The sequence below is a fragment of the Ictalurus punctatus genome, chromosome 6, assembly GCF_001660625.3.
Source record: "Ictalurus punctatus breed USDA103 chromosome 6, Coco_2.0, whole genome shotgun sequence".
NCBI lineage: Eukaryota > Metazoa > Chordata > Actinopteri > Siluriformes > Ictaluridae > Ictalurus > Ictalurus punctatus.
In genome coordinates this window covers 32479529-32492392 of record NC_030421.2, presented here as the reverse complement: position 1 = coordinate 32492392, position 12864 = coordinate 32479529, and the positions used below count along the sequence as shown (strand labels likewise).

Sequence of the window (12864 nt, the reverse complement as noted above, 5' to 3'; positions counted from 1 at the left end):
TATTTAGATGCAATCCTATAACTCCGTATCAATTTCCACAGGTGTCGTTTAATATTAGTGGGGGAAACGGAGGAAATAATTGATATACTTTATACTCGACATTCTTCTTACCTGTAATTTAAACGACCTCGCCTCGAGTCACCGACAGATTTACCACTGTCATATGCTTTCATATTTCATACCACTGTCATATTTACCACTGTCATATGCTTAAGTACAATTACACAATTTGGTGTGTGGTTCACGCTCAGTGAGTCTTTTTTCTCATGCACATCGGTATTAACCTAATTAAAAGCCATACAGCTTGGCATCGTTAGCTGCGCAGCGGGGCAGGAATATTTTTGTTTTGCCTTCAATTAGGGGCTGATTGGTGTTTTCAGGGCAGGTCAGCTGTGAAATTCGAATTAAACATGTGCTGCGTTGTGCACAGTGTGAGATTTCCCCCTGCCAATAGATTGTAACATGCACTTGGTCATAATATCGTCTTCAGTTTGACCAGCCTTGCAAACAATATACCGAGTAAAAAAATAAATAAATACATATTTATGTATTTTGCACCTAATACGTTGTTTCAGTGAGGCGCCTTAATATTTCTGTCTATACGTGCTACGATGCTGTCTTTCAGAACCATGACATATTCCAAACACTGAACTGCCAGCAGACGGCACTAAGACTCCTTTCAGACGTCTATGGAATCGCATTCCCCCTTTTGACTAAAAGTATTTGTTGAACATATAGGCAATCTCTTGTAAATTTAGCCGGCGGCTGGGGTCCTACAGAATGGATGCCGATAGGCAGAGTGCGTGGCGCTTGTGGGATGCAGGTAAGCACAGTGCGCACTTTTGTGTACAAGCGCATTCACAGAATAAAATAGGTTACTTATTTATAATAATGTTGCTGTTTTTTTTTTGTTTTTTTTTTGTTTTTCTTAACCATTTTCTAATTGCTGAAACCAGTGACATTCTCTAAGGGCTTAAGGTTTTCATGATATTATGTGTATTAGGTTATATGCATTGTCATATTCAGCAGAGCATTAAATGAGGTCTAAACTTCAGTTTTTTTTCCTTTTCTTTGCTAAACTGGACACAGAAAGAAATGGGGTTATTATAAACTATTTAATTTTCGAGATCTTAGCTTTTATTTCCAATTAAACACAATTTGGTTTGATGGACTGTTAAAGATAACCGAACGTTTGAACTTTAAAACACGAAGTGTATTTTTATTTATTTATTTGTTTGTTTATTTTTGTTATTAATTTACTGGGTGGGAAAAATCTACTAGACATATAATCTCCCATGGTCTCCCGCTCTTTGGTTTCCGTTAGAGGGGCGTGGTTGACCCCTGCTGCACCCCGCCTACTAGGTCTGTCCTCGCTCCTACGTCACTGCGCCGATCACCATGCAAATCGCTCCCGTTCTTGCACGCTATTGGCCGCTGGTTCGGTTTAATCGCTGTCAAAACCCGTCATATGGCCGCCACTTTAACTAACTCCTCAGCTCCACTAGGGAAAGTAGCTCCAATGCGCTTTCAATTAACGTGGATGTAAAACAGCTGTTGGGGACAAGACAAAACAGGCTGCGGGAAGATAAAAAAAAAAACAAACAAACAAAAAAAAAAACAACAACCAAAGCAACAACGCCAGAACTTCAAACTCACAGCCACTGTTCGGATTAAATTCCACTTCATTCCGGAGTCCTCTTTGCCTTGCTTGTGTTGCACCTGCTCCGGTGGACCAGCGCCGAAAGTTAATGCTTTTTTGTATTGGTTGAGAAGTCTTTAAAACCACGTGAATGTATAGCATGATGATGGAAACGGACTTGCACTCCCCGGTACCCCAGACCAATACAAACCCGGGGCAGACAGGTCCGAACTCGGGGAACAAAGCCAACCAAGAGCGCGTCAAACGCCCTATGAATGCTTTTATGGTGTGGTCCCGCGGCCAGCGCCGGAAAATGGCTCAGGAAAATCCGAAAATGCACAACTCTGAGATCAGCAAGAGACTCGGCGCAGAGTGGAAGGTGATGTCAGAAGCTGAAAAGCGGCCCTTCATCGACGAGGCAAAAAGGCTGCGCGCCATGCACATGAAAGAGCATCCGGATTACAAATACCGACCGAGGCGCAAAACCAAGACACTGCTTAAAAAGGACAAGTACTCTCTGGCTGGCGGTCTGCTCGGCGGAGCGGCCACGGGCGCGGGAGTTGGCCTCGGGGTGAGCATGAGTGCAGCCGGTGTAGGCCAGAGGTTAGAAAGCCCCGGGGGTCACGGAGGCTCAGCCGGCGCTGGTTACTCGCACATGAACGGTTGGGCAAACGGCGCGTATTCGGGCCAGGTGGCTGCCGCCGCCGCCGCTGCTGCTATGATGCAGGAGGCGCAGCTCGCGTACGGGCAGCACCCGGGCACCGGCGCACATCACCACCATCACCCCCATGCCCACCACCATCATCCGCACAACCCGCAGCCAATGCACCGCTACGACATGAGCGCTCTGCAGTACAGCCCTATATCCAGTTCACAGAGTTACATGAGCGCGTCGCCGCCCGGCTATGGAGGGATTTCCTATTCGCAGCACCAAAACGCGGGTGTTGCGTCGTCGGCCGCCATCGGCACGCTGAGCTCTTTGGTCAAGTCCGAGCCTAACGTAAGTCCTCCAGTTAGCACGCACTCCAGAGGCCCGTGCCAGGGAGACTTGAGGGAGATGATTAGCATGTATTTACCGGCTGGAGAGTCCGGAGAACCGTCCGTTCAGAGCAGACTGCACGCTTTACCGCAACACTATCAGAGCACGACGGCCGGAGTAAACGGGACTGTCCCGCTCACGCACATTTGAAATTGTTGAAGAATGGGAGGGGGGATTCAGACACACCACCAAATATTGACCTCTTTTCGATGGCCATTTAACTACTTTTGTACAGAATGTTTTAAGATGTCCTTGTAATTTAAGATAAAAATAGATATCATTCCGGTTTCTGTTCCGAGGAACTCGAGAGCTGATGATATGTCACTTAGACTAAACATGTTTTTTTTTTTTTTTTTTTTTTTAATTATACTGTTCATGAATTCTAATTTGACATTCTTCCTGGCCATGCCAAAAATCCCGCGATGTTTCACCTTGACTGAAGTGTTCCTGTTCACATATTTATTTGTGCAAATTCATTTTTAAAAAAAAAAAATTAAGTTAATAAGATCACATCTAGCATAACTTGGATAACTTGGAAAAAATGTTTCTGGGAATTTATAAAGAGTTTCTTGCATAGCCTATTACATTTGAAACATTTGTACACGTGAATCTATGTACCTGAAATATGCTGTAACATTTCTTGTAAATTGTGAATAAGTTTTAATATTTGAAAAGACTGGCACGTAACTGCTACTGTATATAATTTATGAAATGCATTCCTGCCAGTTTACATCCTCACTTTGCGCTGACTCATTGTCTAAATAAAATTTGGAAGAATGTTACGATGGTTCTAAAATGTGTTCGTTTTGTTATTTTGTTCATGGCATTGTGTAATTGTTCCGCTCCTTCTCTCACATCTTTATTGGGGGAATAATGTGCACCTATTTGCTCTTTAGTGTAAAGGACCACCTTTAATTGCACCCTATAATTCAGTCGTTAGTCGTTATTCAACCGTCCATCGTCGGAATTTCAGACAACAGCTGATTTAAAAGAAAATAAATAAATAAATAAATTAGTTGTTATTTCTAGTAATGTAAGTTAACTGGAGATGTCTTACTTTATAGAGAATACAATCTCATTTAAAAAAAAAATCATTCCAAGAATTAGACATTATTATTATTATTATTATTATTATTATTATTATTATTATTATTTACTTTATGGGGAATTAATAATTTTTAAAAAACGCTTGAGGATGTCAAGCAGCCCCCCCCCCCCCCCCCCACAATGTATTAAATCTGCTCTCTTGCACTTTACCTTGCAAAGTAAATTATGATTCCCACCGAAAACACGTTTACCAGAGACTGAAAAACAATTCATTAAATTGCAATTAAAAGCTTATTTATAATCCAAGTTCAAGCGTTGTAATTGCTATAGCCTATATTAAGGCGAGCACAAATAAAGCACGATTTTAGTCTCTTTCATAATCTAGGTCTAGACGCTTAAACTTGGAAAAACTGAAAGGCGTTACAATAATGTGTATATCTGCGGCTTTGAAGAACTAACACCAAAACATCTTTGTGGACGCCGTTCTGACAGTTTACGGCGATTTCACAGTTTAAACAGTTTATGCTGAATTTAAAAAAGAAAAAAAAAACGGGTAGTAAATGTTGATAGGCTAGTGCACTAAACCTAAACTCCATCTCGGATATGAAACACCTGCGCAGTTTGATATTTCGCGTATGAGTTTGCAGACAGAATCCGAATCATTTGACACAATAAATCATTTGACACAAACTGCATGATTTGAAGGCCAGGAATCACTCAGACGCTAACAAACAGACGTGTCTATTAGACAAAACCCCTTCAAGTCCATGTAAAAATGTGGGTTTTAATAATTTGATATTTCCTTGTAAACAGTGTAAGCCTCACGTGGTGTTCCGACAGACCGGTTTATTACGTTTAGTTTCCTGTGCACTCATTTGCTGTACACTACTTGGGAGCTGAGTAGTGGACCGTGTTGTGCTCATGTATTTTCGAGTGCTGAATCACAAAACGACTTGGATGGAGTGTGTTAGGGGACGTGGGATTAACTAGCAGACGCGCTGACCTCTGGGTCAGCAGCAGGTCAGAGTCTATTATCGCTTCCCTGTTACTCTGGAGGAAGTTCAGCAACAAGTGTCAGACCCTCAGACATTTCAGCATCCCATCCCATGCACCATGACAGAAGGATAAAATAATCTCTAGTATCTAAATAGTCATAGGATTAAAAGATAAAAATGCATTAACCGATAGCGTAGCCTAATTAGTTTGTTGTTTAAAATTGCTCTTATAAATTAACTACAATAAACTAAAAGGAATTTAATAAACCAAAAATTTTAAGGTAACGCCTAAATATATATATATATATATATATATATATATATATATATATATATATATATATATATATATATATATATATATATATATATTTTTTTTTTTTTTTTGCCTAAATAGTTTGTTAACAATAACTTAACCATGTAATAGACACTTTTCCACAATTAAAGGTATGATGTAAAATGTAGCCTAATATCATCTTCTTCTTCTTCTTCTCCTTCTTCTTCTTCTTCTTCTTCTTCTTCTTCTTCTTCTTCTTGTCACTTCTTACTAAATAAACATTCATATAATATTCAGGTTCTTATAACGAGTTGTCATGATAACCGAATGATCATGATCCTTACTAGGCCTACACTTTTACTTGCCTGAGTAGTGGAGTAGCAGAGCAGAGGGACTGCCCTCTCTGCAGTTCTTTGTAATTTTGGTGCCCCCGAAATGCGACACGGATTAGCGCTGAAAGCACAGAGGCGGGGCATGATTTAGGGCACGTTGCCAAGTTGAAGCCAAAGCGTTCTGGTAAATTTCACCAAAATAATTTACTCCTCCGCCAAACGATGGGGCGGGTGTGCGTGGAAAAAAGATGGGATGATGTTGGAAGTGGGCGCCAAAGTGGTGGGGCTGCTGGTTATGGCGGTGAACCCCAACCAATAAATCGTCTCAGGGCGCGATGTCCTTATCTTGTAACCGCCGATATATTTTGCGTTGGGAAAGCCTTGGCTGCTGCTGGCTCGTATTCGCCTCTCTCTCACTCTCTCTCTCTCGTGCAGTCCCGATCTCTCGCACTCGCTGTCCTAAATGGGGATAATTAGCATCACTTTATCACGCCTCTGCATATTTCTCTCCCTTCACCAAAAAAAAAGCCGGTATGCCGCTATTGGTCGCCGCTCTGTAGCAGAAGATTACGGAGACAGATTGCACGGAACGAATGTGCTGAACGAGATTAGGGGGGAATAGAAATAGCAACTGGGCCAATAAATTCCTCGCGAGGGCCTTATCGTGCAATTACACGTTGACATGTTTAACAATCTTGCGGCCTCTTAATCCTGCGCCCTTCCAAGAGGAGAGATGCTGCTGCGCCGCAATTTCTGCAGCCTGCGACTCTCTAGCAGGCTTTTAAGCGGCACAAAATGTAGTTTGGAGTTCAATGCGTCCCTAACCCCCCCCCCCAGTATCCTCTTCCCCCCCACCCCTCCCCCCCCCAACCAACGCACAGAACTTAGTTTAACGTTTTTCTTTTTCCAATGTTTCGCTCCTTTCTGTTCGGATTTTCTGGTACATGCCAATATTAGCATTATTGTAGTCTTGTATCTGTGATTTGTAAGAGGCTGGCAGACTTAATGTGCTGAGCCTTAACGTGGTAAACTTTAAAATTGCTCTTGACTGCAATCACTGGGCCTCATACGCAATATTGTTCCAACAGACTGTTTGGGGAAACACTTGAGTAAAATCAGCATTCACACAGGCCTACCTCAGGCAAAATTGAACTTGGTATTGAACTTCAAATTCCATTCAAGGAGCAACTGATTGTTACACTTGACAACTTTTATCTCAACGATCGCCTCTTTTTGGCTATTTTTTTATGATCGCATCTAAATGTCTTCTTCTTCTTCTTCTTCTTCTTCTTCTTCTCACTCTTTTTTTGTGCCTGTGTAGGGGTGATTGTGAGAGACTCTGCAGGAATTTGGCAGGCCCGGAGTTTGGAGAGGCGCCCCCACGCTGCGCTGCCATTCAGTGGTCGAGCGCGCTGTGTGGTTGGGAAGTTTGCACTGAGCCGTGGCCTCAATAGCTTCACAAAGCTGATTACAAGCCCCAGCGAGTTCGTGAAGGGAGCAGGCCAGTCACACAGGTGTGCGTTAGATAGGGGGCAGCCCTCCAGAGCGGGGCAAGGCGGGGGGACCACACAAAAAGCCAAAGCGTCCCGGGAATTTGGTGGGAAAAGAGTGTGTATGCTGAGGGAAAACGCCACCTCTTCAAATAGCCCTCCCATCCGTGAGTGCACAGAGGAACATTTTTAGTAACACCCTTATTATCGCCACTCATTTAAATAGTAAGACTGTATTCTGTCCGAATGAAAACCTATTCTCTTGCATGCTGTAGTCCACATCATTGTGTTACTAATTTGTGGCATATGAAAATTTGCATATGTAAATTTCATAAGCTGCAGTCAACTAGTGTTTCTTGATGTAGTAAGATAAGTTGCAGTGTTTGGAGGTTAACACAGAATCATTAAAAAAAAAAAAAAAAAAAAAAAAAAGCCTAAGTCTCGTTGCTTAATCCATTCTCTTTTATTCCCTCTGCTCCGCAAAATATGACATCAGTGGACCAGGCAGCCTATTTAATTAAAGCAGAGTCTAACTATCAATTACTCAAGAAAAACAGAGGCTCCCTAAGGGCCGCTAATCAGCACCCGAACAGTCGGTCTGCTCGCTCATTACAGCAACACTGCAGCCCGCAGTGATAATCAGCCGCATCTGCCCGCTTCCCTCATTTACTGGATCTGAATGTTCTCGTTCACAACTTCCTAACGTAATTCTCACGCATGACGCTCTGTTTGTATTCTTCTTGATTAACAATTTAACCGTGATCATAATAAGCTACTATTCTTAAACGGTACAATAACTGAAGCTCCAGCGAGCCCATGAACACTATGATGTGTGATACGCCTATAATTTCTGTAATAGAGTTTGGACAGCAGTGTTTCACACACGTGGGTCCAATGTAGTCCGTACGCGTTTAGATTATGTTTTTAAGAAGACACAATATCCCAATTTATAGGCTACGGTTTATTTAATTCCCATCCTTTATAGAGCCATGGGTGGGTCTAATGGTCAGAAGGGAGCACAGTGGATTATAGTTCTTTCTCTCTCTCTCTCTCTCTCTCTCTCTCTCTCTCTCTCTCTCTCTCTCTCTCTCTCAATATAAAGGGTGCAGAGCAGTGAACCCATTCTTCGGCATTTTTTTTTTAAAATTTATTTTTATAAATAGGCCTAATATATAATTTGGGATAATAATTCGGTTCCGCAAACAGAGATCTTTTTTGGGTCCTGCTTCTGTATTCATGCCTTCCACCAAAGAAAAAAAAAAGAAAGAAAGAAAGCCGTTAGTCTATTGTAACTTTGGCTTCACCTGGGTCCTGTCACCCCCGTCGTCCTCGGGTGATGAGGGGACAAAAGCGCCCAGGCTCGTCATTCAGGCGCGACCGACTATGCTAATTGAACTAAATGGCGAATACTTATCCAAATGTTGAGGAGACCTTCAGAACTCAGGGCAGCTGCAACGCCTCTGTTCTCTATACTCATTCCCCTTCCGACTGCAACACTTCTTTAACTGTATGTCTCGGTATGTGAACGCGAGAAATTCAGAGTATGCATATCTCACAAAAAGTCGAATTCAAGTTACGAACGCGCGAGGATATTTCATCCGCTTCTCCGCTTCTGAGGAGCTGTCCTAGTTCTGAAATGACAAGAGCAACGAACTACGCGCCCCAGCACGCGCGCAAGCACACACACACACACACGTACACACGTACACACGCACCCACCAAATTTTACATCTGAGGATGTCTAAACAATGCGCCACTGGTAACAAGAAGGATGGGGGGAGGGGGAGTGGGGTGGAGATGGGGGGGGGGGGGGTGTTTAGTATTCGTGCTTATGTGAAATTCATTTCTGTAGACTATTTACTGCCTTCATTATGTCTTTTAACGTGTGAATTCATTTAGAGTAGGGCTTGGGTGCCTAACGGACAATTTCTATGTAGCTACATAACACACAAAATATACTTGTATTAAGGTAGACACTGCTAGACTGCATTAGACACAAAGAATTTATTGCATAAAATGTTTTGATTAGCATAGACATCGTGCAAACATTTTTTTTGTGCTGTTCAACCACTAAAACGTCCACTAAAACAACATTTTCACACGCCATGTTAGATGTCAAAACAGTGTAAGTTAATTAGAAATGCTGTTGCACACTTGCCTGTAGATGGTTAAACAAACCGAGAGTGATACCAGCTTTATATAATAGTTTAGTTATGCAAGATTAGTTTGGGCATTTCTCCCATTTCACGCAGTTTTGGTTTAGATAAGCAAATGGTGTGATCCATCAACAGCGCAAATGTCAACTGAAAATGACTTTCCTCGTATGTAGTTTTGCCCCATCTCATGAGGTAAACTTCGTCTCAGTAGGGGTCCACAAATGGGTTTTTGAATTGTTTGGTGTTTTACGGCTGCACTGTGCCTCTGTATTTTCTGATAGGGATAAACTTTGTGTCTGATTGTGTTGTGCTTTTAAATCTGAAAGAGGGAGACAGATAGAGAGAAACCACAACAAAGAATTTGATGTTCATGGATTGATTATTGATTTTGTGGCGTCCATCTTTGTGAGTTTTCTTAAAAGGAGGAGTGGATGGAAGGTGGAATAGTGAAGCACGCAGACCATCAGAAGGGATGTTGCAGAGGGGAAGTGGAGTCTGCGTGGACAGTTGATGACAACAGGAGCACCTGCCTTGAAGACAGTGTGGCGGATGGAGGGCAGAGGGGTTGGGGTGATAATGGCACACCCACTGAGAGTTATTACTTAAAGACTGTGCTGGGATGAAATGACATTGTAATGGGAGGGTACTTTATGCCCTGTTTTCAAGGAACTAGGTATTCTTGCTTTACAGCTTATCTCTGTCCTATTTTGTCTCCTGTAGCTCTTCATCTCTCTCTTGCACTCTCTCTCTCTCTCTCTCTCTCTCTCTCTCTCTCTCTCTCCTTCCTTACTACTGTCCCTTCCTTAAGGATCTTTATGCTAAAAAAGACTTTTATGCATGCCTGGTCCGTACGTTTGTCGGATAATAGCCGGAAATTCTGAAAATCAGTTTGAATCTTTTGCTGATATTTGAGTAGAGGCCGAGTGTATCTGGGCCAACTCTACAGTCCTGTACGTGCTAAGGGTACTCGAGTTCTTCGGTTAACTGCATTTGCCCACTGTTTGTGTAAAACATTTTCTCGAATATATATTTGTGGAAGTCATGGAGATGACCCAAGGAAGTGCATAATGATGGAGTACATTCTCTAATGTGATTGAAGTATTTGAAAAGTATATTTAAAAAACATACAAGGGGTAGTTAAGCAACAAGTGTGTGTGTGTGTGTGTGCGTGTGTGTGTGTGTGTGTGTGTGTGTGTGAGAGAGAGAGAGAGAGAGAGAGAGAGAGAGAGAGAGAGAGAGAGAGAGAGAGAGAGAGAGAAGGATCTGGTTTGCAGTAGCCAACTCCTGGTGAGGTCCACAATCATGCTGTGTGTAATAAGTAGTTTCCTGCATAATTGTTTCAGGTCTTATGTGTGGAGGGACTCCTCGGGCTTATACATAAAGGACCGTTAGCTCGGCTGGACACTTTCCCCTTGGATTCAAAAATGCTTTGAGAGACAGTTTTACCCCGAAGCAAATCAGACCAGTAATCATTCTGACAGTGTCTACTTATGACCGAGGGATCATGTGTGTTTGTATGTGTGCAAAGGCGACTTTCTAGCTACCTCATTGTAGAAATATGTAGAAATATAGAAGATTAGTCCATTAGCACCAAACGTACTATTGTTTTGTTCATGGAGAAAGAGTATAGGGTCATACATTCATGGTTCAGCCGTAGCATCAATGCAAGGTGAAATGTTCTTGCTTCAAGCCAGAGAATAGTGTTTATCCTTCATTCTTTGTTTGCATATATGATTCAATATACAATTTCGATGTCCTTATGATTCAAAAATTCAATATACAATTTACAAATATACAAATTTATGACTATATACTTAGTAGAATATTATGATGTCAGAGCGCTAGGCTTCTTGGCAGGATAATACAATTTAACACAGGAGTTTTGCATGCAGTAAAAAAAAAAAAGAAAAAGAAAAAAAAAGCAATGGGCTAAGTAGCTTAAACTAAATAATAAAAAAAAATCTTATCTGATATTAAAAGGAAATGTAGCATTCAAATGTACGAGAAAACCAGTTGCTGTGGGAGTATATACAGCTGATATCAATTTTTCAAAAGATCTAATATAGCTGGACAATCGTGATGCCTATACATAGCCTATACATATATGAGGTCTAGTACTTCATATTATTTCTGTATCATGGCGGCTTTGAACTGATCCGCTTTCACACTGGCAATAGTTTGTAAAAGAAAATGCAAAACAGAAAAGTACCAAAACAGAAACGTTTGCACCATGTTTTGCTATTTATGGACGGTTAATTTAGGATGAGATTGAGCTATACTTAATAATGAGGTACTATACAACTCTTACATGCTTCAATGATAAAACATACAGATTTTTTAGATGGATTTCTTGCTAAATAATTGCATGCGACATTGAAATGGTTGAAAATACCATTTTTAAAGCATACGTCAATTGCGCAGGTTAGGGCTGAAGTTATATGACGTCATATTTAAATGATAGTCTGAGCGTTTTAATTAACTAGACCTTTTCACGTATACTTAGTTTAAGCAGAAATGCCGGAGAGGTGCTGCACCTGTCACTGTCACCGTGTGGAGCATGATTGAATGAGATAATAAAAATCAGGGTAACCGTGTATATGAGAGTGGTTAGGAGTTGATTTAAATCTTATTTCTAAAAACTTAAGTCTTCAGTTAATAGCCTGTGCGAGTGGATGCAATGCATGAAAGGGTTAAACAGCATTATGGGGTTTGTTATCACACACTATTGACATAAATAGCCTTTGTGTATCCTGAATTCTGCCTGCCACCCCATTGAATAAATACCCCCATTCCATGGGTACATACAGTATTTTCTCGCTTCAAAAACAAGATATTTAGAGTAATACAAGCAGGGTATCTGTAATACAGTCAGTACTTTTAGTAAAATGGAATCAGTGTTAATCACTCATGCATACTGGCACTATTACCGTAGGCTTCTTTTCTTAACTTCAGCTCATTGATCCAGCGCTGCTGATGTGCACAGGGCAAAAAAGTAGAGTAATGTTAGTGTCAGCAAGAGTCGCCATAGATAAATACACAGATGGGTGTGATATGGCTCCAGAGCTGTGTTGCTCTTCTGGTGCCTGTACTGCTAATGTGGCAGTATTTCTCACTAGGGTCAAAGAGAAACTGTCAATCCATACAGAGGCACACAACCAGTGACTATCCCCGATCCTGTTAGAGGTTTCTTTACAAACTGTAAACTTCATACTTCTTATGCAAACCAAATAAAAACACAATTCAACAAATGAGCACAGTCTTAAATCTGTCTCACAAGCACCCGCAAACATTGGACTAACATTGTGCTATCTGTGTGGTATGTGATTATTTTCCGTCGAGATTAGATAAATGAGAGGTCAGGAGGTAATGATAGAAACAGCCGGCTTGTTTCCTCTGGGTGTCACTGATAGCTCTCACCACTGCTGACCTTTGACCTCACTTACAGTGTGTGATCAGCAAACACAGGCCTTCAGAAAGCCTTTATGACATGATTTGCACCCATTTGGTTTGTAATTAGAGAGCCGAAATTGATCTCACTGAAAGCTAAATAGAACGGTAGTCCTTATGTACGGAATATTTTGTGATTTTATTTTTCTTAATTAGTGAGGTCAAGCGGGTATTCAATTATCGTCTTTCGTGTAGAAATTAAACAGAAATGCTCTTCAAGGCTTTTTTTTTCAGGGTGGTTTGGATAAATAAGGGATCTTAGCTTTCAAAAAAGGTTGTACTTGAACGCTTTTTTATGGACATACTCTGTTGTAGGGTTCGACATTGAAGTCTTAAGGGAGGATCATCAACAGTTCTAAAAATTCTAGCACTTATATTGAACCAGATTCATTTTGTTTTGAGTCTGCTATCAGGTCAAGTATGAACGAAGGCACTTCACTGA

At 41.3% G+C, this 12864-nt stretch overlaps 1 protein-coding gene across 1 annotated transcript; it reads left to right on the top strand.

Moving 5' to 3' along the window:
* The first annotated feature begins 924 nt into the window (after positions 1 to 924).
* Positions 925 to 3566, top strand: sox1a (SRY-box transcription factor 1a). The gene has a single exon (XM_017469209.3). It carries the CDS (start codon positions 1791 to 1793, stop codon positions 2826 to 2828), a length of 1038 nt encoding a protein of 345 aa, XP_017324698.1. The 5' UTR covers positions 925 to 1790; the 3' UTR covers positions 2829 to 3566.
* Positions 3567 to 12864: the final 9298 nt, after the last annotated feature.

What these genes read in the sequence shown, in the direction of transcription:
- sox1a (XM_017469209.3), top strand. Translation starts at nt 1,791, where the DNA reads ATGTATAGCATGATGATGGAAACGGACTTGCACTCCCCGGTACCCCAG.